Source organism: Littorina saxatilis, linkage group LG3 (assembly GCF_037325665.1).
Source record: "Littorina saxatilis isolate snail1 linkage group LG3, US_GU_Lsax_2.0, whole genome shotgun sequence".
Classification (NCBI taxonomy): domain Eukaryota; kingdom Metazoa; phylum Mollusca; class Gastropoda; order Littorinimorpha; family Littorinidae; genus Littorina; species Littorina saxatilis.
This window is the reverse complement of record NC_090247.1, coordinates 75,796,984-75,822,266: the sequence shown is the minus strand read 5'-3', so window position 1 is coordinate 75,822,266 and position 25,283 is coordinate 75,796,984. Positions and strand designations below refer to the sequence as shown.

The window sequence follows — 25,283 nt, the reverse complement described above, 5'->3', positions numbered from 1 at the left end:
GTCCCATCCTTGTCGACGAATGTAACCGTGTTAATCACCTTTGGAGGCGAACTCCACTCAAAGAGGACTGAGCAAGTTATGGCTTCTAAAAGGAAGGCCAGTACATAAATTTACACAAAAGCCGCCAGACCACATCACAAACAGAACTGAACAATGCACAGGTGTTGCTCACATAGAGACACACACACACACACACACACACACACAAAAACACAGAGAAGCCGTATCTATAGAGAGATAGATGACAGTGTATTTTTCGCGTGGCTATAAATTGATTCGACCTTTGCACTTTTACAGTGAGGATAATTTACGGGTCCAATTTACGTTCTGGACACTGCGTTGACCTTCTAAAAATAGTAACAGTAACAGAACGCCGGGAATATCCGAAGACGCTCCACTCACACTATAGTGCACCATTACGAAGGAAGGGAGGTAAACGCTGAAAACCTGGAGAATATGAGAAGATAAGGAAGAGTTACTTATAATGGTGAAATGAACACAAAAACCAAAATCGATTCAGCGCTGCGCGCTGAGAGCACGTGTTGAAATATCTCATCGATGATATTGTGTCCGGGGTGTAGCTGAATACGGTGTCCAAATTTGAAAAAGATCCACCGAGAACTTTGGCGTTGTGATGTGGTGTAGCGGCTATGGTGTGTCGGTATGGGGGCCCGGGTAGCTGAGGTGGAACCAAAATCGGTTCAGCGCTGCGCGCTGAGAGCACGTGTTGAAATATCGACCAGGTTGTGTCCTGTACCGGGTCAACCTGAATATGCCCACCAAATTTGAAGCAGATCCATCGAGAACTTTGGCCGTGCATGGCGAATACACAAATACACAAATACACAGACACACACACAGACACAAGTCGTATATATATATATATATATAGAAGAGGATGTGTGTGTGTCAGTGTCAGTGTGTATGTGTGTGTCACTGTCATGTGTGTCACTGTCAGTGTTTATGTGTGTGTCACAGTCAGTGTGTATGTGTGTGTCACAGTTAGTGTGTATGTGTGTGTCACCTATTGTAATGCTGTATGTTTATGGTAATGCTGTATACACCACACCTGAGTTTCTCCTCGTTGAGATGATAAAGTGTTCTATGTCTATGTTTTCTGAACAAATTTAGGGATGGGATTTTTTTCGAGGATCCATGTAAATAACAAAATTCTGTTAATTTTTACACATGAAATAATCCATTCTTGATTTTCAAGTTATTATAAATTATTTGTATTTTTGATCAAAACAGGTCAACTTACATGTGGTGTACGTGTTACTTTAAGCTGTCTGATGTATTGCTATTTTGCGTTACACAAGGTGTGTTATGGTTCCAGTGTCGCCTGCGAGACATGACATACTCTGCACCAATCACTGTGGACATTGAGTACACGCGAGGCAGCCAGAGAATCATCCGCAACAACCACACCATTGGCAGGTCAGGCCTAGCCACCAGAGTACAGCGGAGTCCCCTTTTAAGACTCCCTCTTTTGTTTTCTCAGACTCTCTGTTCATAACCTCTGTAAATGTACCCACGGTTTAATTAATACCTCCTCCTTTTTACATTTAGTCAAGTTTTGACTAAATGTTTTAACATAGAGGGGGAATCGAGACGATGGTCGTGGTGTCTGTGCGTGTGTGTGTGTAGAGCGATTCAGAGTAAACTACTGGACCGATCTTTATGAAATTTTACATGAGAGTTCCTGGGTATGATATCCCCAGACGTTTTTTTAATTTTTTCGATAAATGTCTGACGTCATATCCGGCTTTTTGTAAAAGTTGAGGCGGCACTGTCACACCTTCATTTTTCAATAAAATTGATTGAAATTTTGGCCAAGCAATCTTCGACAAAGGCCGGACTTTGGTATTGCATTTCAGCTTGGAGGCTTACAAATTAATTAATGACTTTGGTCATTAAAAATCTGAAAATTGTAATTAAAATTATTTTTTTATAAAACGATCCAAAGTTACATTCATCTTATTTTTCATCATTTTCTGATTCCAAAAACATATAAATATGTCACACGCTTTCCTTCTTTGCCACTACTAAAGCAAACGTGTGCAAGATTGTATGTTACACGCTTTGGAGCATGTGCAAGAACGGATTCAAACTCGATATCGTCCCTTCAATAGCCCCAAAATGCACACACGACTTTTATTTCTCCTGCTGTTATCATTTCTTCACTTAACAAATTCTTCAACGCTGAGAATACTGAGAACGGCATACCAGATGACAGTACTGTTTCCATACGCGAATTTAGCTGCCCTTGGAAAGTGGCTCGCTCAGGAGGCCTGTTAGTCTGAAACTAGAAGGACAGAGGTCTGAACATAGATGACAAAGACCCCGAAAAGAACAAACATTTCGCGGATGCAGACACAGAAAGACGTCGTGAAGAATGCGATGCTTCAAAAGATACAGACTGTGACGATGACTGTGACGTCATTCACATATACCGAGACGTCATTCATAGTTGTTCGTTCACTTCCGTCAAAAAGTAGATATCTCCACAATGGCTGCTCCTGTGTTTAGGTTTGTCAAGCTTGAATACGCAGAACGTGTTTGTTCTCTCCTCTGTTGAAGCTGTGAGACATAAATGCTATTCCGACTTGGTCGTATGATAGTTTTTTTCCACACTCGATTAGCTGATGTCTAACTCAGCCTGACGGCTTCGTTAGACAATCAACGTAATCTCGTGTGGAAGAAAACGTCTGTCACACGACCAAGTCTGAATAGCAGGTAATGTTATATTCGGATTGAAAACAAGCTCAGAAAATTAAAAATATAAAAATTATGATTAAATAAAATTTCCAAAATTGATGTAAAAACAATTTCATCTTATTCCTTGTCGGTTCCTGATTCCAAAAACATATAGATATGATATGTTTGGATTAAAAACACGCTCAGAAAGTTAAAACGAAGAGAAGTACAGAAAAGCGTGCTGTCAATTTCACTGCCTTCTACGGACTACGGTCATTGTGAAAAAATGCAGTGCATTCAGTTTGATTCTGTGAGTTCCACATCTTGACTAAATGTAGTACTTTCGCCTTACGCGACTTGTGGAGACTTGTGGAGGTCCAAAAGGGGAGTCCTACAGAAAATGTACCTCTAGTTGTGGAAGCTCTAGAGGAATTTACCGGCACGGTGGGCCTAGTGGTAAGGCGTCCGCCCCGTGATCGGGAGGTCGTGGGTTCGAACCCCGGCCGGGTCATACCTAAGACTTTAAAATTGGCAATCTAGTGGCTGCTCCGCCTGGCGTCTGGCATTATGGGGTTAGTGCTAGGACTGGTTGGTCCGGTGTCAGAATAATGTGACTGGGTGAGACATGAAGCCTATGCTGCGACTTCTGTCTTGTGTGTGGCGCACGTTAAATGTCAAAGCAGCACCGCCCTGATATGGCCCTTCGTGGTCGGCTGGGCGTTAAGCAAACAAACAAAAATCTAGAGGAATTCGCAAAATAAGTACAGTAGAACCCCCCCTTATAAGACCTACAGCCCCCCGCGGGTTAGGGGGAAGGATTTACCCCTCCCTGGACCCCCCGCGGGTTAGGGGGAAGAATTTACCTGATGCTCCCCAGCATGTCGTAAGAGGCGACTAACGGATTCTGTTTCTCCTTTTACCCTTGTTAAGTGTTTCTTGTATAGAATATAGTCAATGTTTGTAAAGATTTTAGTCAAGCAGTATGTAAGAAATGTTAAGTCCTTTGTACTGGAAACTTGCATTCTCCCAGTAAGGTCATATATTATACTACATTGCAAGCCCCTGGAGCAAATTTTTGATTAGTGCTTTTGTGAACAAGAAACAATTAACAAGTGGCTTTATCCCATCTCCCCCCTTTCCCCGTCGCGATATAACCTTGAACGGTTGAAAACGATGTTAAACCCCAAATAAAGAAAGAAAGTCTATTTTGTTCGATGAGCTATTTATCATAAAGAAAATGTTAAGACTTTATTTTGTAATCATCTCTTTTTTGCTATTATTAATCCACACAGTGTCAAATGCATTTATTTGTCAGGTTGGTTATAAATCAATTGATAAATTTATTTATTTATTTGCCGCAGAATGCCGATTATGCTGCGGAGCTCGAACTGCATCCTGAGCGGTAAGAGTGCGGCCGAGATGGCCAAGCTGAATGAGTGTCCGTTGGACCCCGGCGGCTACTTCATCGTGCGGGGGACGGAGAAGGTCATCCTCATCCAGGAACAGCTGTCCAAGAACAGAATGATTGTGGAGCACGGACCTAAAGGGGGGTATCAGTGCTCCGTCACCAGGCAAGTCATGTTTCAGATACAGTGGAAGCCCCCTTTCAAGACCCTACAATTTAAGACTCGCCCCTTTTCAAGACCCTACAATTTAAGACTCGCCCCTTTTCAAGACCTGATATTCTCAGAGTTTTGGAGGTCTTTAAAGTGGGGGTTGCGCCTTTTACAACGATGCAACTTATAGTCCCGAAAATATGGTACCTTTAATGACATCATTCTCCTTGTCGATGAAACATGTAATCATCAGGATGCATTTGGGTGTCCCAGGTCTTTCTCACGCTGTTGTTGACCGATTGTTGGTGGTGGCAATGTGATGAAAATGTCAGTGATAATATAGTATCATAAAGTTGAATATTTACAGACAGTTTGTTTGTTTGTTTGCTTAACGCCCAGTCCACCACGAAGGGTGATATCAGGGCGGTGCTGCTTTGACATTTAACGTGCGCCACACACAAGTCAGAAGTCGCAGCACAGGCTTCATGTCTCACCCAGTCACCATATTCTGACTCTGGACCAACCAGTCCTAGCACTAACCCCATAATGCCAGACGCCAGGCGGAGCAGCCACTAGATTGCCAATTTTAAAGTCTTAGATATGACCCGGCCGGGGTTCGAACCCACAACCTCCCGCTCACTGGGCGGACACCTTACCACTAGGCCACCGTGTTGCGGTATTTACAGACAGTCTCGCACCCATGAATGTATCATTGTTCGGCCTGACTTGATCAGGATCTCTTTTCCCATATTTTTACAAACAAACTATGAAGAATTTTTCTGGTTAGCCCCATTATCTCCTAAACAAATGTTTCATCTTTTTCAGTTCAACTCACGAGAAAAAAACAAAGACATACGTGATCAACAAAAAGGGCCATTTCTATTTGAAGCACAATTGCTTCGCTGAGGTAATGAAATGTTTAATTTTCTTTTTATCACTTGATTCTTTTCTTAATGTATACTTGGGTATGAGTTCAAAGCGGCTGGTGCTTCAGGTTGTCTCCTGGCAGCGGCTGGTGCTTCAGGTTGTCTCCTGGCAGCGGCTGGTGCTTCAGGTCGTCTCCTGGCAGCGGCTGGTGCTTCAGGTCGTCTCCTGGCAGCGGCTGGTGCTTCAGGTCGTCTCCTGGCAGCAGCTGGTGCTTCAGGTTGTCTCCTGGCAGCGGCTGGTGCTTCAGGTTGTCTCCTGGCAGCGGCTGGTGCTTCAGGTTGTCTCCTGGCAGCGGCTGGTGCTTCAGGTTGTCTCCTGGCAGCGGCTGGTGCTTCAGGTTGTCTCCTGGCAGCGGCTGGTGCTTCAGGTTGTCCGTGTTTGTTTGCCTTCTTTGTCCACAAAACACAAAATGGTTTGCTAACACAGAGGTTAAATATTGACTCTGATGGTTCCACTGTTGCACTAATGTAACATCTATTCTTGGAATGTCTTCGTCGCTATGGGCATAGGTTTGGCGAGAGATTTTTGTTCCCAGAGTCAACTTTGTGCCGACTCTCCTCGGTGTCCGAACATCCCAGGCATGGCCCAAGTTCACAACCAAAGTGTTGAGAGCGACCAGGAGGTGATACATGTATGATGACATGTTGAAGTGTGGTGTTTCAGAACCTCCCCGTCATGGTGGTGTTCAAGGCCATGGGGTTTGAGAGCGACCAGGAGGTGATACAGCTGGTGGGGGCGGAGGAAGACACGCTGGCCACCATGGCTCCCTGTCTGGAGGAGTGTCAACAAGCCAAGGTCTTCACACAGACACAGGTCAGTGGGGCGGAACGTAAGATGAGAATGGAAGGTTAGAAATTCCATCGTACAGCAGAACCCTGCTATAGTTTTGTGGTGTAAAAATTCAAAAAAACAAGTTTGACCTTTGTTGACCTGTGTTCCAGGCGCTGCGCTACATCTTCAGCAAGGTGCGGTTGCGCAGTCAAGTTTGATCTTCTTTGACCTTTGTTGCAGATGCTGCGCTACATCTTCAGCAAGGTGCGGTCGCGCAGTCAAGTTTGACTTTTGTTGACCCATGTTGACCTTTGTTGCAGGCGCTGCGCTACATCTTCAGCAAGGTGCGGTCGCGCAGCCTGTGGGGTCCCAAGCGTACCAAGGAGGAGGAGGCCAGGGAGGTGCTGCACAGCCTGATCCTCGCACACGTGCCCGTAAGTCTGGCATCAGTCACCACACATGCCTTTAGTCACACCTCGCACACGTGCCCGTAAATCTGGCATCAGTCACCACACACGCCTTTAGTCACACCTCGCACACGTGCCCGTAAATCTGGCATCAGTCACCACACACGCCTTTAGTCACACCTCGCACACGTGCCCGTAAGTCTGGCATCAGTCACCACACATGCCTTTAGTCACACCTCGCACACGTGCCCGTAAGTCTGGCATCAGTCACCACACATGCCTTTAGTCACACCTCACACACGTGCCCGTAAATCTGGCATCAGTCACCACCCGCCTTTAGTCACACCTCGCACACGTGCCCGGAAATCTGGCATCAGTCACCACACACGCCTTTAGTCACACCTCACACACGTGCCCGTAAGTCTGGCATCAGTCACCACACATGCCTTTAGTCACACCTCGCACACGTGCCCGTAAATCTGGCATCAGTCACCACCCGCCTTTTGTGTGGATGTATGGATAGATAGGAGAGACAAATACACTCAAGACAATCGGATGCACACTAAAGATAACTCGTCCAGACCACACCAAATCAGGAAAACAACACAATAAAACCTTACACTCTTAAGTTCCACTGAAAATGAAAACAAACAGATGTTTTCCTTGCGCATTCCAACACAAAACAGATGGAAGCCCCTGATTGGTGTTTTATACTCGTTACTAAAAAGCGATATGCACAGAGTAGCATAAATGTATCTGCTACAGACTGGGACCCATCCAGCCACACAAATCTCCTTACACCTTCGTGTAAAATCCAAATAATTACATGTGGATTTGTTAGTTGTCAGTGTACTGTATGTATATCTTGGAGTTGATAATGGTTTTTGTCACACAGAATTATGTTTCTGTCTGTCTGCAGGTACCAGACTGGAATTTCAAGATCAAAGCCACGTACATGGCCCTGATGATTCGCCGAATTATCCTGGCCATGAACAAGAAGATCGGTGAGGACGACAGTGATTACTATGGCAACAAGCGTCTGGAACTGGCCGGGCAGCTGCTATCGCTTCTCTTTGAGGATCTCTTCAAGAAGTTCAACGCTGAGGTGAGCGTGCTTGTAGCTAGGCCAGCATTTTGTTGAAAGCACTGTGTACATTACATGAGTAGGCCAAGAAAAAAATTGTTTCCAATTCCCTGACTGTCTCTACTTTTTCTTTCCACCCTAGAACATTTTTTTACTCTTAAAAACAATCATTAACAAGAGGCGAAGCCTTCAAGGCTCCCGTAAGAAATCGACAAACAGTAACACAAACTCAATCACTCCGTCACACATTCACACACACAGTAAGCATATGTGACACGGTGCAAGAGTGCGAGACACTAGATCTAGATCTGTCTGTCTGTAGCCTACTTACGGGGACACGACTGCCAGATGGCCAGATCGACACTGCGCTTTCGACAGCGCTTCCTCGCGCAGACACTGGAAACACGCTGTGCAGATTAACCTGTAGGAAATCTCCTTTGGTATCTTCTTTATCTATTTTTCTGGAGCTACGAAACCGAACAATGTGAAATCGTCTTCTCCGAATCGGCGAACTGCAGCTCGGTGATAACTGTATCTATACCACAATCCTTCACGCGATCTGACCTAACCTTGACCCCTGACCTGGTCTACATACCACACACGACACAAACCAGTCACCTGTTTTTACCCCCCCCAAAAACCCCCCACAACCCGTTTTCTTTGGATACACACTTTAACTACATACGTGCCGACGAAATGTTGATCATTGCTTCAATATTTTGAAGCTGTTGCTCAAATAATAACCAGGCAAAATTAGTATTTCGGTGTTCAGTCAAATGTTAAAGTTTCTACCACAGACAGACATACATACATACATACATACGCACGCACGCACAGACAGACAAAAGTTAGCATCGCATAGGCTACACTTACGTGAGCCAAAAATGACAAAACCCAATTTTACAGACTTAACTAGGAAAGTTATTCTTCTAAAACATCCAGGGGACTCAGCTCGCACAAAGCCACATGGGCCTGTGCAAATAAAAAAGAAACTTCAATATAACAATTTTGTGTTAAAAGTTACTGACCAACCCTAATGTTTTGGCCTTGTCAACGGAAACTAACATATTTTTGATTGCCTTACATCTTCACAAGACAAGAAGGAGTGTGCCTTTAGACAAGAGGAATGTGAATGTTGATGTCCTTGTGTTCCAGCTGAAGAAGATAGCAGACATGACCATCCCCAAACCAAGAGCCGCCCAGTTTGACATTGTGCGTCAGATGCGTCAAGATCAGATCACCAATGGGCTGGTCAACGCCATCTCCACAGTGAGGCCTTCTTCTCCCCCCCCCCCCCCCCCCCCCCTCTCTCCCCCCTCTCTCTCTCTCTCTCCTCTCTCTATTTCTCTCTCTCTTTCTCTCTCTCTCTCTCTCTCTCTCTCTCTCTCTCTCTCTCTCTCTCTCTCTCTCTCTCTCTCTCTCATTGTATTGTCTTCTCCCTGGTGTAAATATTGTTCCGTCCATTGTTTAATTGAATGGACAATAAATTGTCTTATGTAACATGCTCTGGCATGTTGTTTATTGGGTTTATCTTTGAGACAGTGACTCGTTGATTAAATCTGAAGAGAAAAGTCCAATCGATCGTCAGAGAGTTGTGGTGTTTGATTTTCAGGGCAACTGGACCATCAAGCGTTTCAAGATGGAGCGAGGTGGGATCACTCAGGTGTTGTCTCGTCTGTCGTACATCTCAGCTCTGGGCATGATGACTCGCGTTAACAGCCAGGTAAACATCGTCATGGAAACAAGCTTCACACAGGCCTGGCCGAGAGGATAGAACATTGTGATAGTACAGTGGAACCATACACTGCCCCTTTCTGAAAAGTAAAGGTGGGGGGGGGGGGGGGGGGGGGGATGTCTAGAAAGGTGGTTTCACTGTATACTATTCAAAACAGTCAGACTTATATTGATAGATGAGTGAAAGTTAGAACAGTTAAAATGTTGTTTTCACTGATCTGATTTTGTCCTTGGCGACGAAAGTGTTTATGAAAAATGTTGTGTTGTTATAAGTTTATATTTTAATGTTGGAATTGAGATCTATTCATTGTTGCATCAGTGAATTGTCATTGGTAGATGAACGTGGGGTGTACATAAATACTTAGTGGTTCACATTTTATTTACTCACATTATTAGTAGTAGTAATACAGTTGTAGTAATACAACTTATGTATTGGGATAAACATCTGAATGCCTTTGTTGATGTAAAGGCTGAGCCAATCTCTAATATTGTTCCCTGTGTGTGTGACAGTTTGAGAAGACGCGCAAAGTGAGCGGTCCCCGGTCCCTGCAGCCGTCCCAGTGGGGGATGTTGTGTCCCTCCGACACACCCGAAGGCGAGGTCTGTATTGCTCTTCATCATTTAGAATTGCATCTTTTGTTGCTGTAGTTATTGTCGGTGTGAGATTGGTGAAATACTATTGTTCTAATATTACCATAAAAAGAGCAGTTCATGCTTTTCATTTCATTTACTTTATTTTCCCAGTGCTGGGAAATTGGGGTCGCTTCCTCCCAGTGGGAAGCTGGCACTACCTAGGTGTGTGCTTATTTAGGTGTAATCAATCACCTGCACTTATGGCAGAATGACCAAGGTCTTTTACGTGCCACTGCGGTGACATGGGGGTGAGACATGGCTATAATCTCTGAGTCTGCACATAAAGTTGACCTGTGTCTGTCCCCGCCTGGATTCAGTGTGAGTGCTGTGAAGTTAACTTGTTGGGCGTGTGTCCTGGCAAAGAACCCTACTAAGTGTGAGTGTGAGTGCTCTGAAGTTAACTTGTTGGGCGTGTGTCCTGGCAAAGAACCCTACTAAGTGTGAGTGTGAGTGCTGTGAAGTCAACTTGTTGGGCGTGTGTCCTGGCAAAGAACCCTACTAAGTGTGAGTGTGAGTGCTGTGAAGTTAACTTGTTGGGCGTGTGTCCTGGCAAAGAACCCTACTAAGTGTGAGTGTGAGTGCTGTGAAGTTAACTTGTTGGGCGTGTGTCCTGGCAAAGAACCCTACTAAGTGTGAGTGTGAGTGCTCTGAAGTCAACTTGTTGGGCGTGTGTCCTGGCAAAGAACCCTACTAAGTGTGAGTGTGAGTGCTGTGAAGTCAACTTGTTGGGCGTGTGTCCTGGCAAAGAACCCTACTAAGTGTGAGTGTGAGTGCTGTGAAGTCAACTTGTTGGGCGTGTGTCCTGGCAAAGAACCCTGCTAAGTGTGAGTGTGAGTGCTCTGAAGTCAACTTGTTGGGCGTGTGTCCTGGCAAAGAACCCTACTAAGTGTGAGTGTGAGTGCTCTGAAGTCAACTTGTTGGGCGTGTGTCCTGGCAAAGACCCCTACTAAGTGTGAGTGTGAGTGCTGTGAAGTCAACTTGTTGGGCGTGTGTCCTGGCAAAGAACCCTGCTAAGTGTGAGTGTGAGTGCTCTGAAGTCAACTTGTTGGGCGTGTGTCCTGGCAAAGAACCCTACTAAGTGTGAGTGTGAGTGCTCTGAAGTCAACTTGTTGGGCATGTGTCCTGGCAAAGAACCCTACTAAGTGTGAGTGTGAGTGCTCTGAAGTCAACTTGTTGGGCGTGTGTCCTGGCAAAGACCCCTACTAAGTGTGAGTGTGAGTGCTGTGAAGTCAACTTGTTGGGCGTGTGTCCTGGCAAAGAACCCTACTAAGTGTGAGTGTGAGTGCTCTGAAGTCAACTTGTTGGGCGTGTGTCCTGGCAAAGAACCCTGCTAAGTGTGAGTGTGAGTGCTCTGAAGTCAACTTGTTGGGCGTGTGTCCTGGCAAAGAACCCTACTAAGTGTGAGTGTGAGTGCTCTGAAGTCAACTTGTTGGGCGTGTGTCCTGGCAAAGAACCCTACTAAGTGTGAGTGTGAGTGCTCTGAAGTCAACTTGTTGGGCGTGTGTCCTGGCAAAGAACCCTGCTAAGTGTGAGTGTGAGTGCTCTGAAGTCAACTTGTTGGGCGTGTGTCCTGGCAAAGAACCCTTCTAAGTGTGAGTGTGAGTGCTCTGAAGTCAACTTGTTGGGCGTGTGTCCTGGCAAAGAACCCTACTAAGTGTGAGTGTGAGTGCTCTGAAGTCAACTTGTTGGGCGTGTGTCCTGGCAAAGAACCCTACTAAGTGTGAGTGTGAGTGCTCTGAAGTCAACTTGTTGGGCGTGTGTCCTGGCAAAGAACCCTACTAAGTGTGAGTGTGAGTGCTCTGAAGTTAACTTGTTGGGCGTGTGTCCTGGCAAAGAACCCTACTAAGTGTGAGTGTGAGTGCTCTGAAGTTAACTTGTTGGGCGTGTGTCCTGGCAAAGAACCCTACTAAGTGTGAGTGTGAGTGCTCTGAAGTTAACTTGTTGGGCGTGTGTCCTGGCAAAGAACCCTGCTAAGTGTGAGTGTGAGTGCTCTGAAGTCAACTTGTTGGGCGTGTGTCCTGGCAAAGAACCCTACTAAGTGTGAGTGTGAGTGCTCTGAAGTCAACTTGTTGGGCGTGTGTCCTGGCAAAGAACCCAACTAAGTGTGAGTGTGAGTGCTCTGAAGTCAACTTGTTGGGCGTGTGTCCTGGCAAAGAACCCTACTATGTGTGAGTGTGAGTGCTCTGAAGTCAACTTGTTGGGCGTGTGTCCTGGCAAAGAACCCTACTAAGTGTGAGTGTGAGTGCTCTGAAGTTAACTTGTTGGGCGTGTGTCCTGGCAAAGAACCCTAGTAAGTGTGAGTGTGAGTGCTCTGAAGTTAACTTGTTGGGCGTGTGTCCTGGCAAAGAACCCTACTAAGTGTGAGTGTGAGTGCTCTGAAGTTAACTTGTTGGGCGTGTGTCCTGGCAAAGAACCCTACTAAGTGTGAGTGTGAGTGCTCTGAAGTCAACTTGTTGGGCGTGTGTCCTGGCAAAGAACCCTACTAAGTGTGAGTGTGAGTGCTCTGAAGTCAACTTGTTGGGCGTGTGTCCTGGCAAAGAACCCTACTAAGTGTGAGTGTGAGTGCTCTGAAGTCAACTTGTTGGGCGTGTGTCCTGGCAAAGAACCCTACTAAGTGTGAGTGTGAGTGCTCTGAAGTTAACTTGTTGGGCGTGTGTCCTGGCAAAGAACCCTACTAAGTGTGAGTGTGAGTGCTCTGAAGTTAACTTGTTGGGCGTGTGTCCTGGCAAAGAACCCTACTAAGTGTGAGTGTGAGTGCTCTGAAGTCAACTTGTTGGGCGTGTGTCCTGGCAAAGAACCCTACTAAGTGTGAGTGTGAGTGCTCTGAAGTCAACTTGTTGGGCGTGTGTCCTGGCAAAGAACCCTACTAAGTGTGAGTGTGAGTGCTCTGAAGTTAACTTGTTGGGCGTGTGTCCTGGCAAAGAACCCTACTAAGTGTGAGTGTGAGTGCTCTGAAGTTAACTTGTTGGGCGTGTGTCCTGGCAAAGAACCCTACTAAGTGTGAGTGTGAGTGCTCTGAAGTTAACTTGTTGGGCGTGTGTCCTGGCAAAGAACCCTGCTAAGTGTGAGTGTGAGTGCTCTGAAGTCAACTTGTTGGGCGTGTGTCCTGGCAAAGAACCCTACTAAGTGTGAGTGTGAGTGCTCTGAAGTCAACTTGTTGGGCGTGTGTCCTGGCAAAGAACCCAACTAAGTGTGAGTGTGAGTGCTCTGAAGTCAACTTGTTGGGCGTGTGTCCTGGCAAAGAACCCAACTAAGTGTGAGTGTGAGTGCTCTGAAGTCAACTTGTTGGGCGTGTGTCCTGGCAAAGAACCCTACTAAGTGTGAGTGTGAGTGCTCTGAAGTTAACTTGTTGGGCGTGTGTCCTGGCAAAGAACCCTACTAAGTGTGAGTGTGAGTGCTCTGAAGTTAACTTGTTGGGCGTGTGTCCTGGCAAAGAACCCTACTAAGACAAGGACACAGCGCCTAACATTCATTGTCTTACGTGCATGATGCCCTAGTGGTTAAGACGCCGGCTTTCTATTTGAAGGGTTCGAATCCCAGCTGCTTCTGGTGGATTGAGGGTGAGATTTCTTTGATCTCAAAGGTCACCTTCTGTGTGAACCTGAAGAGGAAAAAATTTCTTTCTCCATGGTTCATGGTGTGTCAATGTGAGTGTTTTCCATGCTAGGCGTGCGGCCTGGTGAAGAACCTGGCCCTGATGACCCACATCACCACGGACCAGGATGAGGCTCCACTCAGACAGCTTGCCTACAGCATGGGGGTGGAGGACATCCTGCTGCTGTGTGGGGAGGAGTTCTCTTCCCCTTACTACTACATCGTCTTCCTCAATGGTACCGTAGCTTGGTTGTTTTGCCACGGATATCGTCTGAGCTTTGTTAGTAGTACAGTCAAACCTACCCTTGTGACAACCTCTTGAAAGCGACCATCTGTCCAAAACAACCATACCAAAGATCCCACAAAAGTTTTTGACTCACATGCGAAGCAAAAGTGAGTCTATGTACTCACCCGAGTCGTCCGTCCGGACGTCCGTCCGTCCGTCCGTCCGGAAAACTTTAACGTTGGATATTTCTTGGACACTATTCAGTCTATCAGTACCAAATTTGGCAAGATGGTGTATGATGACAAGGCCCCAAAATCATACATAGCATCTTGACCTTGCTTCAAGGTCAAGGTCGCAGGGGCCATACATGTTGTCTAAAAAACAGCTATTTTTCACATTTTTCCCATTTTCTCTGAAGTTTTTGAGATTGAATACCTCACCTATATATGATATATAGGGCAAAGTAAGCCCCATCTTTTGATACCAGTTTGGTTTACCTTGCTTCAAGGTCAAGGTCACAGGAGCTCTTCAAAGTTGGATTGTATACATATTTTGAAGTGACCTTGACCCTGAACTATGGAAGATAACTGTTTCAAACTTAAAATTATGTGGGGCACATGTTATGCTTTCATCATGAGACACATTTGGTCACATATGATCAAGGTCAAGGTCACTTTGACCCTTATGAAATGTGACCAAAATAAGGTAGTGAACCACTAAAAGTGACCATATCTCATGGTAGAAAGAGCCAATAAGCACCATTGTACTTCCTATGTCTTGAATTAACAGCTTTGTGTTGCATGACCTTGGATGACCTTGACCTTGGGTCAAGGTCACATGTATTTTGGTAGGAAAATGTGTAAAGCAGTTCTTAGTGTATGATGTCATTGCTAGGTTTAGTTATTTGACCTTGACCCTGAAGGTCAAGGTCATGTAAAGGTCAAGGTCAAGCATGTGAGTCGTATGGGCTTTGCCCTTGTTATTCTATATATTCGTCTTTCCATTGCAACCACCTGTCTATAACGACCACTTCCCGCAGTGGGGCACTGCGGTTATGAAATTAAAGGCCCCTCCTGTTTTTGGAACCGCAGGAGCTTTCTAGTTTGCTGTTAGGTAGATTTTTGGTTCCTCTTTCCTGTCATGCTCTCTTTTTCTTCATGAATTCTTTTCTTTTTTCTGCCTTCTTGCTCATTCACCTGTATTTTTTCCAAAAATCTCTTCTCTTTCCGCTTGTCTCGCGATTCATGTATAGTTTAATCTGTTAGTGTTCTGATGTAAGTCCAGCAGTAGATAGGTTAAGCCTATTTTAACATACTGGAAACTGGTAATCTTCCAATAGGTATTAATTTAGTTTTACTAAAGCCTGCTGGGACACAAGTAATGGGTTAGTGCATTTGTAAACAGGAATCGCTTGACAAGTGGCCCCCTTCATCCCCCCCCTTCCTCGTCCTGATATGGCTCTGCGTAGTCGGCTGGACGTTAAGCAACAAATAAACAAACAAACAAAATAACGACCACTTTTGGTCGGTCCTTTAGGCGGTCGTTATACAAAGTATAGTCTGTCCTTTAGGCGGTCATTATACAAAGTATAGTCTGTCCTTTAGGTGGTCGTTATACCAAGTATAGTCTGTCCTTTAGGCGGTCATTATACAAAGTATAGTCTGTCCTTTAGGCGGTCGTTATACAAAGTATAGTCTGTCCTTTAGGTGGTCGTTATACAAAGTATAGTCTGTCCTTTAGGCGGTCATTATACAAAGTATAGTCTGTCCTTTAGGCGGTCGTTATACAAAGTATAGTCTGTCCTTTAGGTGGTCGTTATACCAAGTATAGTCTGTCCTTTAGGTGGTTGTTATACAAAGTATAGTCTGTCCTTTAGGTGGTCGTTATACCAAGTATAGTCTGTCCTTTAGGCGGTCGTTATACAAAGTATAGTCTGTCCTTTAGGCGGTCGTTATACAAAGTATAGTCTGTCCTTTAGGTGGTCGTTATACCAAGTATAGTCTGTCCTTTAGGTGGTCGTTATACAAAGTATAGTCTGTCCTTTAGGTGGTCGTTATACAAAGTATAGTCTGTCCTTTAGGTGGTCGTTATACCAAGTATAGTCTGTCCTTTAGGCGGTCGTTATACAAAGTATAGTCTGTCCTTTAGGCGGTCGTTATACAAAGTATAGTCTGTCCTTTAGGTGGTCGTTATACCAAGTATAGTCTGTCCTTTAGGTGGTCGTTATACAAAGTATAGTCGGTCCTTTAGGTGGTCGTTATACAAAGTATAGTCTGTCCTTTAGGTGGTCGTTATACAAAGTATAGTCGGTCCTTTAGGTGGTCGTTATACCAAGTATAGTCTGTCCTTTAGGTGGTCGTTATACAAAGTATAGTCGGTCCTTTAGGTGGTCGTTATACAAAGTATAGTCTGTCCTTTAGGTGGTCGGTATACCAAGTATAGTCTGTCCTTTAGGTGGTCGTTATACCAAGTATAGTCTGTCCTTTAGGTGGTCGTTATACCAAGTATAGTCTGTCCTTTAGGTGGTCGTTATACCAAGTATAGTCTGTCCTTTAGGTGGTCGTTATACCAAGTATAGTCTGTCCTTTAGGCGGTCATTATACAAAGTATAGTCTGTCCTTTAGGCGGTCGTTATACAAAGTATAGTCTGTCCTTTAGGTGGTCGTTATACCAAGTATAGTCTGTCCTTTAGGTGGTCGTTATACAAAGTATAGTCGGTCCTTTAGGTGGTCGTTATACAAAGTATAGTCTGTCCTTTAGGTGGTCGTTATACAAAGTATAGTCGGTCCTTTAGGTGGTCGTTATACCAAGTATAGTCTGTCCTTTAGGTGGTCGTTATACAAAGTATAGTCGGTCCTTTAGGTGGTCGTTATACAAAGTATAGTCTGTCCTTTAGGTGGTCGGTATACCAAGTATAGTCTGTCCTTTAGGTGGTCGTTATACCAAGTATAGTCTGTCCTTTAGGTGGTCGTTATACCAAGTATAGTCTGTCCTTTAGGTGGTCGTTATACCAAGTATAGTCTGTCCTTTAGGTGGTCGTTATACCAAGTATAGTCTGTCCTTTAGGTGGTCGTTATACAAAGTATAGTCTGTCCCTTGGGTGGTTGTTATAAACAAGTTTGACTGTCCCTTGGGTGGTTGTTATAAACAAGTTTGACTGTAGTACTTTTTTGTAATGTGCATCTTCATTCATTTCTTGTCTTGCATCTCAAATGACGTGCGTGTTTTGTTGCTCAACTAGAATGGTAAATGAATATGAAAGTTTATACACTAACGTGGAAACCAAGGCCTCACCATCATTGCAACACTCACACATACCCACGCACGCACAAACACATTTGCAACCTGTTTTGAACATTTTATTCAAGTTACACTTACCATTCAAAAACATAAATGTTCAGCTTTGAAACAAACAAAATTAAATTGCTAGGAATTTGTTTATTTTCTCTCCTTGTGGAATCTTTTGAACTTTCTAGACCTTACTTTAGCTGTCATATGTAACTTTGTTGGATGATTTCAGGCAACATTCTTGGCGTGATTCGTGACTACAAGAAACTGGTCAACACATTCCGATTGATGCGGCGGGCTGGCTACATCAGCGAGTTTGTCTCCGTCTTTCCCAACCATTCCCACCGCTGTGTCTACATTGCTTCTGATGGAGGGAGAGTTTGCAGGTGAGCGCTTGTGTCTACATTGCTTCTGATGGAGGGAGAGTTTGCAGGTGAGCGCTTGTGTCTACATTGCTTCTGATGGAGGGAGAGTTTGCAGGTGAGCGCTTGTGTCTACATTGCTTCTGATGGAGGGAGAGTTTGCAGGTGAGCGCTGGTGTCTACATTGCTTCTGATGGAGGGAGAGTTTGCAGGTGAGCGCTGGTGTCTACATTGCTTCTGATGGAGGGAGAGTTTGCAGGTGAGCGCTGGTGTCTACATTGCTTCTGATGGAGGGAGAGTTTGCAGGTGAGCGCTTGTGTCTACATTGCTTCTGATGGAGGGAGAGTTTGCAGGTGAGCGCTTGTGTCTCGGCGTGTCCATGACTGTGTTGGTGTGACTTGAGACTCGGAGAAAGAGAGATTGTGTGTGTGTGTGTGTGAGGACGGGGGAGGGTGTGTGTGTGTGTGTGTGTGTGTGTGTGTGTGTGCACACATATGTGTGTGTATGTGTGCACATGTGTGAGCTGTAGTCTTGTTTATCAATGAGATACAATAGCTTGAACTTTTTTCCAGACCCTACATCATCGTAAAAAACAAGCGGCCGTTTGTGACGTCCAAGCACATTGATGAGCTGTCACAAGGTTTGAGGTGAGTTTAAAGCCTGTTTTCTTTTCTCAGTGGTCACAGGGTTAGGATGGAACTGCAGTGGTCACAGGGTTAGGACGGGACTGCAGTGGTCACAGGGTTAGGACGGGACTGCAGTGGTCACAGGGTTAGGATGGGACTGCAGTGGTCACAGGGTTAGGATGGGACTGCAGTGGTCTCAGGGTTAGGACGGGACTGCAGTGGTCACAGGGTTAGGACGGGACTGCAGTGGTCACAGGGTTAGGACGGGACTGCAGTGGTCACAGGGTTAGGATGGGACTGCAGTGGTCACAGGGTTAGGATGGGACTGCAGTGGTCACAGGGTTAGGATGGGACTGCAGTGGTCACAGGGTTAGGATGGGACTGCAGTGGTCACAGGGTTAGGATGGGACTGCAGTGGTCACAGGGTTAGGATGGGACTGCAGTGGTCACAGGGTTAGGATGGGACTGCAGTGGTCACAGGGTTAGGACGGGACTGCAGTGGTCACAGGGTTAGGATGGGACTGCAGTGGTCACAGGGTTAGGATGGGACTGCAGTGGTCACAGGGTTAGGATGGGACTGCAGTGGTCACAGGGTTAGGACGGGACTGCAGTGGTCACAGGGTTAGGATGGGACTGCAGTGGTCACAGGGTTAGGACGGGACTGCAGTGGTCACAGGGTTAGGACGGGACTGCAGTAGTCACAGGGTTAGGATGGGACTGCAGTGGTCAAAGGGTTAGGATGGGACTGCAGTGGTCACAGGGTTAGGTGGGACTGCAGTGGTCACAGGGTTAGGACGGGACTGCAGTGGTCACAGGGTTAGGACGGGACTGCAGTGGTCACAGGGTTAGGACGGGACTGCAGTGGTCACAGGGTTAGGATGGGACTGCAGTGGTCACAGGGTTAGGACGGGACTGCAGTGGTCACAGGGTTAGGATGGGACTGCAGTGGTCACAGGGTTAGGATGGGACTGCAGTGGTCACAGGGTTAGGACGGGACTGCAGTGGTCACAGGGTTAGGACGGGACTGCAGTGGTCACAGGGTTAGGACGGGACTGCAGTGGTCACAGGGTTAGGACGGGACTGCAGTGGTCACAGGGTTAGGACGGGACTGCAGTGGTCACAGGGTTAGGATGGGACTGCAGAGGTCACAGGGTTAGGATGGGACTGCAGTGGTCACAGGGTTAGGACGGGACTGCAGTGGTCACAGGGTTAGGACGGGACTGCAGTGGTCACAGGGTTAGGATGGGACTGCAGTGGAACCCCCCTCTTAACATCTCCAACAATCGGAGAAAATCCGGTCTTAAAAAGGAGGGTAAGATTACAGAGGTTCTGAACAGAAAGTCTGAGAAAACAAGGTCTTAAAATGGAGGGAGTCTTCATTGGAGGGTCCATAAAGGGGGTTCCACTGTATTGCCAAATAAAGTTACCTTTGTTCATGAATTGGTGATGCTTCTTCAGTTGATACGCATTGAAGCTGTTTGGCGTTGAAGGTCTGTAAATTTCCCTAAGTGTCGGGTACATGCTGTATGTTTTGCACAAGTTAAGTGGTGCAGACTTGTTGATAATTTGATCATTCATGAAACAAACATGCAATCATACAAGTTGTCATGGTACAAGGTTGTCATCACCAAGACTGAGACTGGTCTCAAAAACCGGGAAATCTTTAGATGATGCAGTTGTTTTTTATTTCAAACCCTCGAAGTATTCTCCCTTAGCGGCTACACACAGTTTAAGTCGTTGGACCCAGTCAAGAAATGACCGTTTGAAGTCGTTTTTTGGCACCTGGTTCAGACACTGGAAAACAGCCGATCCGAGGGCTGATCGACTGTCAAATCGACGCCCAGCCAATTGTCTTTTCAGATGAGGAAACAAAAAAAAGTCACAGGGTGCAAGATCAGGAGAGTAGGGAGGATGTGGCAAAGTTTCAAAGTTTTCTTCCTCCAGGTACTCTTTCACCACCTTGGATTTGTGAGCAGGTGCGTTATCATGAAGTAATTTGATCCCTTTCAATCCTGTAGTTGGTCTGGCTCTCTTGTAGTAACGAACGATGCCAGCAAGAACTTTTTCCTTGTTGTACACCCCAATGATGCTTCTGCCTTTTTCGCGTGGTTTTTGAAAAATGACGCCCTTTGTGTTATAAAATATTGTGTATAAAACCTTCTTGCCGGAGCGACTTTTTCGCACGATCCGAGGGGCATTGGCACCTTTTTTTATCCATGCTTTGTTTTGAGCTTTTCTTTTTGGCTCAAAGAAGTACACCCAAGTTTCGTCTCCAGTCACGATCTCATCCAAGCGTTTTTGATCACATCCGTCGTATATCTTGAGTAGCCGTTGGTCAAACATAACCCTACACCTCTTGTTCTCTTCAGTGAGGAAATGTGGTACCCATCGCGCGCACACCTTTGCGTATCCAAGTTTGTGTTTTAAAATTCTCAAGACAGACGACGACGAAATGTCCAGTGTTTCGGCGATAAAATGACTGCTCACTCGGGGATCTTCATCAACTAACCGTTGCACATGGGACACCATTTTATTGTCGGTTACAGGTGGTTTCTTCACTTTTCCCCTTGCATCTTCCACAGACGTTTTCCCTGTTGAGAAATGCTTTGCCCACCGAAAAACTGTCGCGCGAGATGGTGCTGTGCCTGGGCTTACAGTTCTCAGCTCTTCAAGTATGTCACCGGCCGTTTTACCAAGTGCTGTTCTTATTTTGATGTAGGATCGAAAATCCTTCTCTGAAAATGTGCTTTTTGCCGCCATTTTTTAGGCCAGTGTCTCTCGCTTACATGACTAAATACACTGTATCTTTACGAAAACACAACGGATCACAAAGAAATTATGCACAATAATACGTTATGTACCAATCTTGATAATGACGTCATTTGTTATAAATGTCGTCATTTGATTCTGTGCAAAAAAGACCAGTCTCAGTCTTGGTGACGACAACCTTGTATTGTCGCTCAAGGCAGTCATTCACGCAACACAGTAAGCATTCTATAACTGTTGCTTCATAGTAGAGTAGTATGAGTGTGTATGTACTAACAGTGGAGTAGTATGAGTGTGTATGTACTAACAGAGGAGAAGTATGAGTGTGTATGTACTAACAGTGGAAAAGTATGAGTGTGTATGTACTAATAGTGGAGTAGTGTGAGTGTGTATGTACTAAACAGTGGAGTAGTATGAGTGTGTATGTACTAACAGTGGAGTAGTGTGAGTGTGTATGTACTAACAGTGGAGTAGTGTGAGTGTGTATGTACTAACAGTGGAGTAGTGTGAGTGTGTATGTACTAACAGTGGAGTAGTGTGAGTGTGTATGTACTAACAGTGGAGTAGTGTGAGTGTGCATGTACTAACAGTGTGTGACTGTTGCAGGAGCTTTGAGGACTTTCTGCACGAGGGTCTGGTGGAGTACCTGGATGTCAACGAGGAGAACGACTGCATGGTGGCTCTCTACGAGTACAACATCTCTCAGTGAGTGGCCACACAACACAGTTGTCCCCCCCCCCCCCACCACCACTTCTACCCAACCCCACACCCAACCCCACACCAATATCACTCAGTGAGTGGCCACACAACACAGTTGTCCCCCCCCCAAGTCACCACTCCACACCTAACCCCACACCCAACCCCACACCAACATCACTCAGTGAGTGGCCACACAACACAGTTGTCCCCCCCCCCCCAAGCGACCACTCCTACCTAACCCCACACCCAACCCCACACCAATACCACTCAGTGAGTGGCTACACAACACAGATTGTCTCTCTCATTATCTGATTGAGAAAAAAAGCCTCCAGATTTAGTAATTTTATCACATTAGGAAACAAAATTGTTATGGTGGGACTTTTTTCCCAGTGTCTTACCGTGTGGTCGAGTGTCATTGGCATGAATGAAGTGGCATGTCAGTATGGTAAATCAGTCAAAGCAAGACAACTAAGGTACTTACTTACTGCCCATTGTGCTGGTTGGCCTGTAGGGCAGCGAGTCAAAGCAAGACAACTAAGGTACTTACTTACTGCCCATTGTGCTGGTTGGCCTGTAGGGCAGCGAGTCAAAGCAAGACATTAGGTGCAACAGATATATCTTCTATTGAGGTGAAAGTCACAATGTGGTAGTACAGTCACACCTGCCCAGGAACCACCTCTTGATAATGACCACCTTTCCCACAACGAGCACCTCAAAGAATCCTGGTTCTCTCTGATATTTAGAGGTCTTTAAAGGGGGGTTCCACTGTATTTTCACTCTTGCTTGTCCCTGCAGGTTGACGACGCACCTGGAAATTGAGCCGTTCACCATCCTGGGCGTGTGTGCGGGCCTCATCCCCTACCCCCACCACAACCAGTCCCCACGCAACACATACCAGTGTGCCATGGGCAAGCAGGCCATGGGTAGGATTTGCATTTACTGGTTATTTGGGCTCTTTGTGCATTTGTGTGTCTTTGCCTTTCAGTCTGTTTGCCACTAGTTTTGTATGTCTATGTGACAGGCGCAGTGGCCTAGTGGATGAGACATCAGCCTCCCATGTGGAAGGTGGAGTGTTCAAATCCTGGCCACATCTCGTGGCTTAAAGGTGGAGATTTTGTTTATCTCCCAGGTCAAGTTATGTGCAGACCTGCTAGTGCCTTATCCCCCTTCGTGTTTACACGCAAGCACAAGACCAAGTGCCTGTGATCCATGTCGAGTTCCGTGGGTTATAGAAACACGACATGCATCCCCCGAAAGTGACGTATGGTTGCCTGAATGGCGGGTTAAAAACTGTCAAACCTGTAAAAACTCACTCGTGCAAAAAATGAGTTCTAGCCCATGAACGATGAAGAAGAAGACTATGCCTGTGTGTATGTGTCGACGACGCCATTTGTGGTGTTGTTGTTCTATTTGTTCTGGTGGTTGTTGGTTGGTGAATGCTTCTCAGTCAAATGCAATCAAAGTGAGTCGAGCAAGCGAAATCATTTCTTGTTCTTTACTTCGCAAAGGTTCCCGCTCGACTGCCGAGATCTTTCACAAGTCTCGCGGTCTCACGTGATCACGTGATCATACAGGCACACATCCTATTAGTGCAATGTGCAAAACAAACCAACAAGCGCGCAACAATGTCATGGAGAGTCATCGTCTCACATAATTATGGTTGTGTGTGCAAGCATCATGACCCTTGAGTGGAGGTCCACCGTGTAGTTTGAACAAGTGCACAGAGGGAAAAGAAAGAGATCATGGTTTGCTGTCTGTTGATATTTAAACATAATGACTGCTGTGGCATCTATCTATATCTATATACGGCTTGTGTGTGTGTGTCTGTCTGTCACTTCGCGATGCACGGCCAAAATTCTTGATGGATCTGCTTCAAATTTGGTGGGCATATTCAAGTAGACCCCGGACACAATCTGGTCGATGAAAATTTTCAACGCGTGCTCTTAGCGCGGCGCGGTGAACCGATTTTGGTTTTTCTGTAGATCCATTTCCACTAACTCTTCCTTATCTTCTCCAGTGTTTTGCGCGTTTATCTCCCTTCCTTCGTGTGGCGTCAATCACGTCAACATGTGCTCTAAGCCGGCGAAGCTGGCGAACCGCCATGCTGCATACTCTGTCTCGCGATCCACCCGGCGAAGCGGGTAATCATCTAGTGTGTTTATATTTGTTCAAAGTTTGACTTCACTTATACTTTATGGGATAGAAATTTTGAGCGTTTCTAACAATGAGATGATGTTTGTGTGTGACACTAGAGTAATACACTTTGCTATGCTGCAGGCACAATCGGCTACAACCAGAGAAACCGTATCGACACCCTGATGTATCTGCTGGCCTACCCTCACGCACCGCTTGTCAAGTCAAAGGTCAGAGAAAGTGTCACATTTCTTGTTTTGTTCACTTTCCTGTCACTTTGTGTCTTCTGCATACATAGGCTGCAATACTGGCGTGCACAGTTTATCATTCATTTTGGGGCTTGTTCAAAGTTTTTTTGGGTGTGTGTTTGATTTTGTAGCGTTATGACATAGGTACGGTAGAACCCCCCATTTAGGACCTTACTTTTTGAGACTTTCTGGTCATAAGCTATGTAAATTGACCCCCATTCTAAGACTCCCTCCTTTTAAAAACCTGATTTTCTTAGACTTTTGGATGTCTTAGAAGGGGGTTCCACTGTATCACTCCAACACTGGTCCTGAAGATCTTGGCTGTGTCTGGGCAATGTTCCACTGTATCACTCCAACACTGGTCCTGAAGATCTTGGCTGTGTCTGGGCAATGTTGGCACAGTGTAGTCTTTAGATGGGACAAAGAAGCTGTGACAGCAACTCTTTGTGTCCTTTGTTGTTCTGTTCTACTGGCCTAAATTATTAAAAGCAAGTAATAAATCACGTGCGCATGTCCCATAACATGCAGCTGAACGTCAAAGATGTACATCATGTGTTCTTTGTATTTTTGACGAAATATCACATTTGACATTGATTTCTACAGTCATAGTTCAACCCGACCCCTAGCTGGTCTCAGAGAACAATGACCGTACAGATCTGTGTCAAATGTCATGTTTTGGTCAAAAATAAAGATGACATTTCTGTTTGAATCCATTTTTATTAGAATTCCTTTTTTATACAATTGACCGTACACAAACAGGCACTCTTTCGAAGTCTCAGCCCGCTGCCTAAATAAAAGATGGTCTCTGACGTCATATTGGGGTTCAATCGCTATGTATGGGACTGTGTTGCAGACCATCGAGCTGATTGACTTTGACAAGCTGCCAGCAGGACAGAACGCGACGGTGGCCGTCATGAGTTACAGCGGCTACGACATTGAGGACGCTCTCATTCTGAACAGGGCTTCCCTCGACAGAGGTCAGTCTTTGAAGTAGTTTTTCGTTATTCGTATCATTCTGCATTGTTAGTTTGTTTGTTTGTGTCGTTTTTCAGGGGTAAATAAGGGAAATTCCATCTGTCATGTTTATTTAGCTCTGTTGTTTTAAACACTGGCATTGGTATTGTGCCTTAGCTGTGGATGACCCCCTGCGGGTTAGGGGGAAGAATTTACCCGATGCTCCCCAGCATGTCGTAAGAGGCGACTAACGGATTCTGTTTCTCTTTTTGCCCTTGTTAAGTGTTTCTTGTATAGAATATAGTCAATTTTTGTAAAGATTTTAGTCAAGCAGTATGTAAGAAATGTTAAGTCCTTTGTACTGGAAACTTGCATTCTCCCAGAAAGGTAATATATTGTACTACGTTGCAAGCCCCTGGAGCAAATTTTTTATTAGTGCTTTTGTGAACAAGAAACAATTGACAAGTGGCTCTATCCCATCTTCCTCCTTTCCCTGTCGCGATATACCTTCATGGTTGAAAACCGACGTTAAACACCAAAATAAAGAAAGAATTGGTATTGTGCCGTAGCTGTGGATG

The 25,283-nt window shown here is 45.5% G+C and overlaps 1 protein-coding gene across 1 annotated transcript in view; it reads left to right on the top strand.

Annotated features, from left to right (window-relative positions):
* LOC138963281 (DNA-directed RNA polymerase III subunit RPC2-like) overlaps positions 1-25,283 on the top strand; it is an 89,403-nt gene that overhangs the window by 11,941 nt on the left and 52,179 nt on the right. Inside the window, exons 5-20 of the mRNA XM_070335343.1 lie at positions 1,337-1,437; positions 4,059-4,268; positions 5,079-5,160; positions 5,844-5,993; positions 6,272-6,385; positions 7,278-7,463; positions 8,598-8,711; positions 9,055-9,165; positions 9,687-9,776; positions 13,477-13,639; positions 17,150-17,303; positions 17,852-17,926; positions 21,278-21,376; positions 22,166-22,293; positions 23,648-23,733; positions 24,605-24,728. Coding sequence (XP_070191444.1) covers positions 1,337-1,437; positions 4,059-4,268; positions 5,079-5,160; positions 5,844-5,993; positions 6,272-6,385; positions 7,278-7,463; positions 8,598-8,711; positions 9,055-9,165; positions 9,687-9,776; positions 13,477-13,639; positions 17,150-17,303; positions 17,852-17,926; positions 21,278-21,376; positions 22,166-22,293; positions 23,648-23,733; positions 24,605-24,728 — 1,987 coding nt within the window. The remainder of the gene's footprint in view (positions 1-1,336; positions 1,438-4,058; positions 4,269-5,078; positions 5,161-5,843; positions 5,994-6,271; positions 6,386-7,277; positions 7,464-8,597; positions 8,712-9,054; positions 9,166-9,686; positions 9,777-13,476; positions 13,640-17,149; positions 17,304-17,851; positions 17,927-21,277; positions 21,377-22,165; positions 22,294-23,647; positions 23,734-24,604; positions 24,729-25,283) is intronic.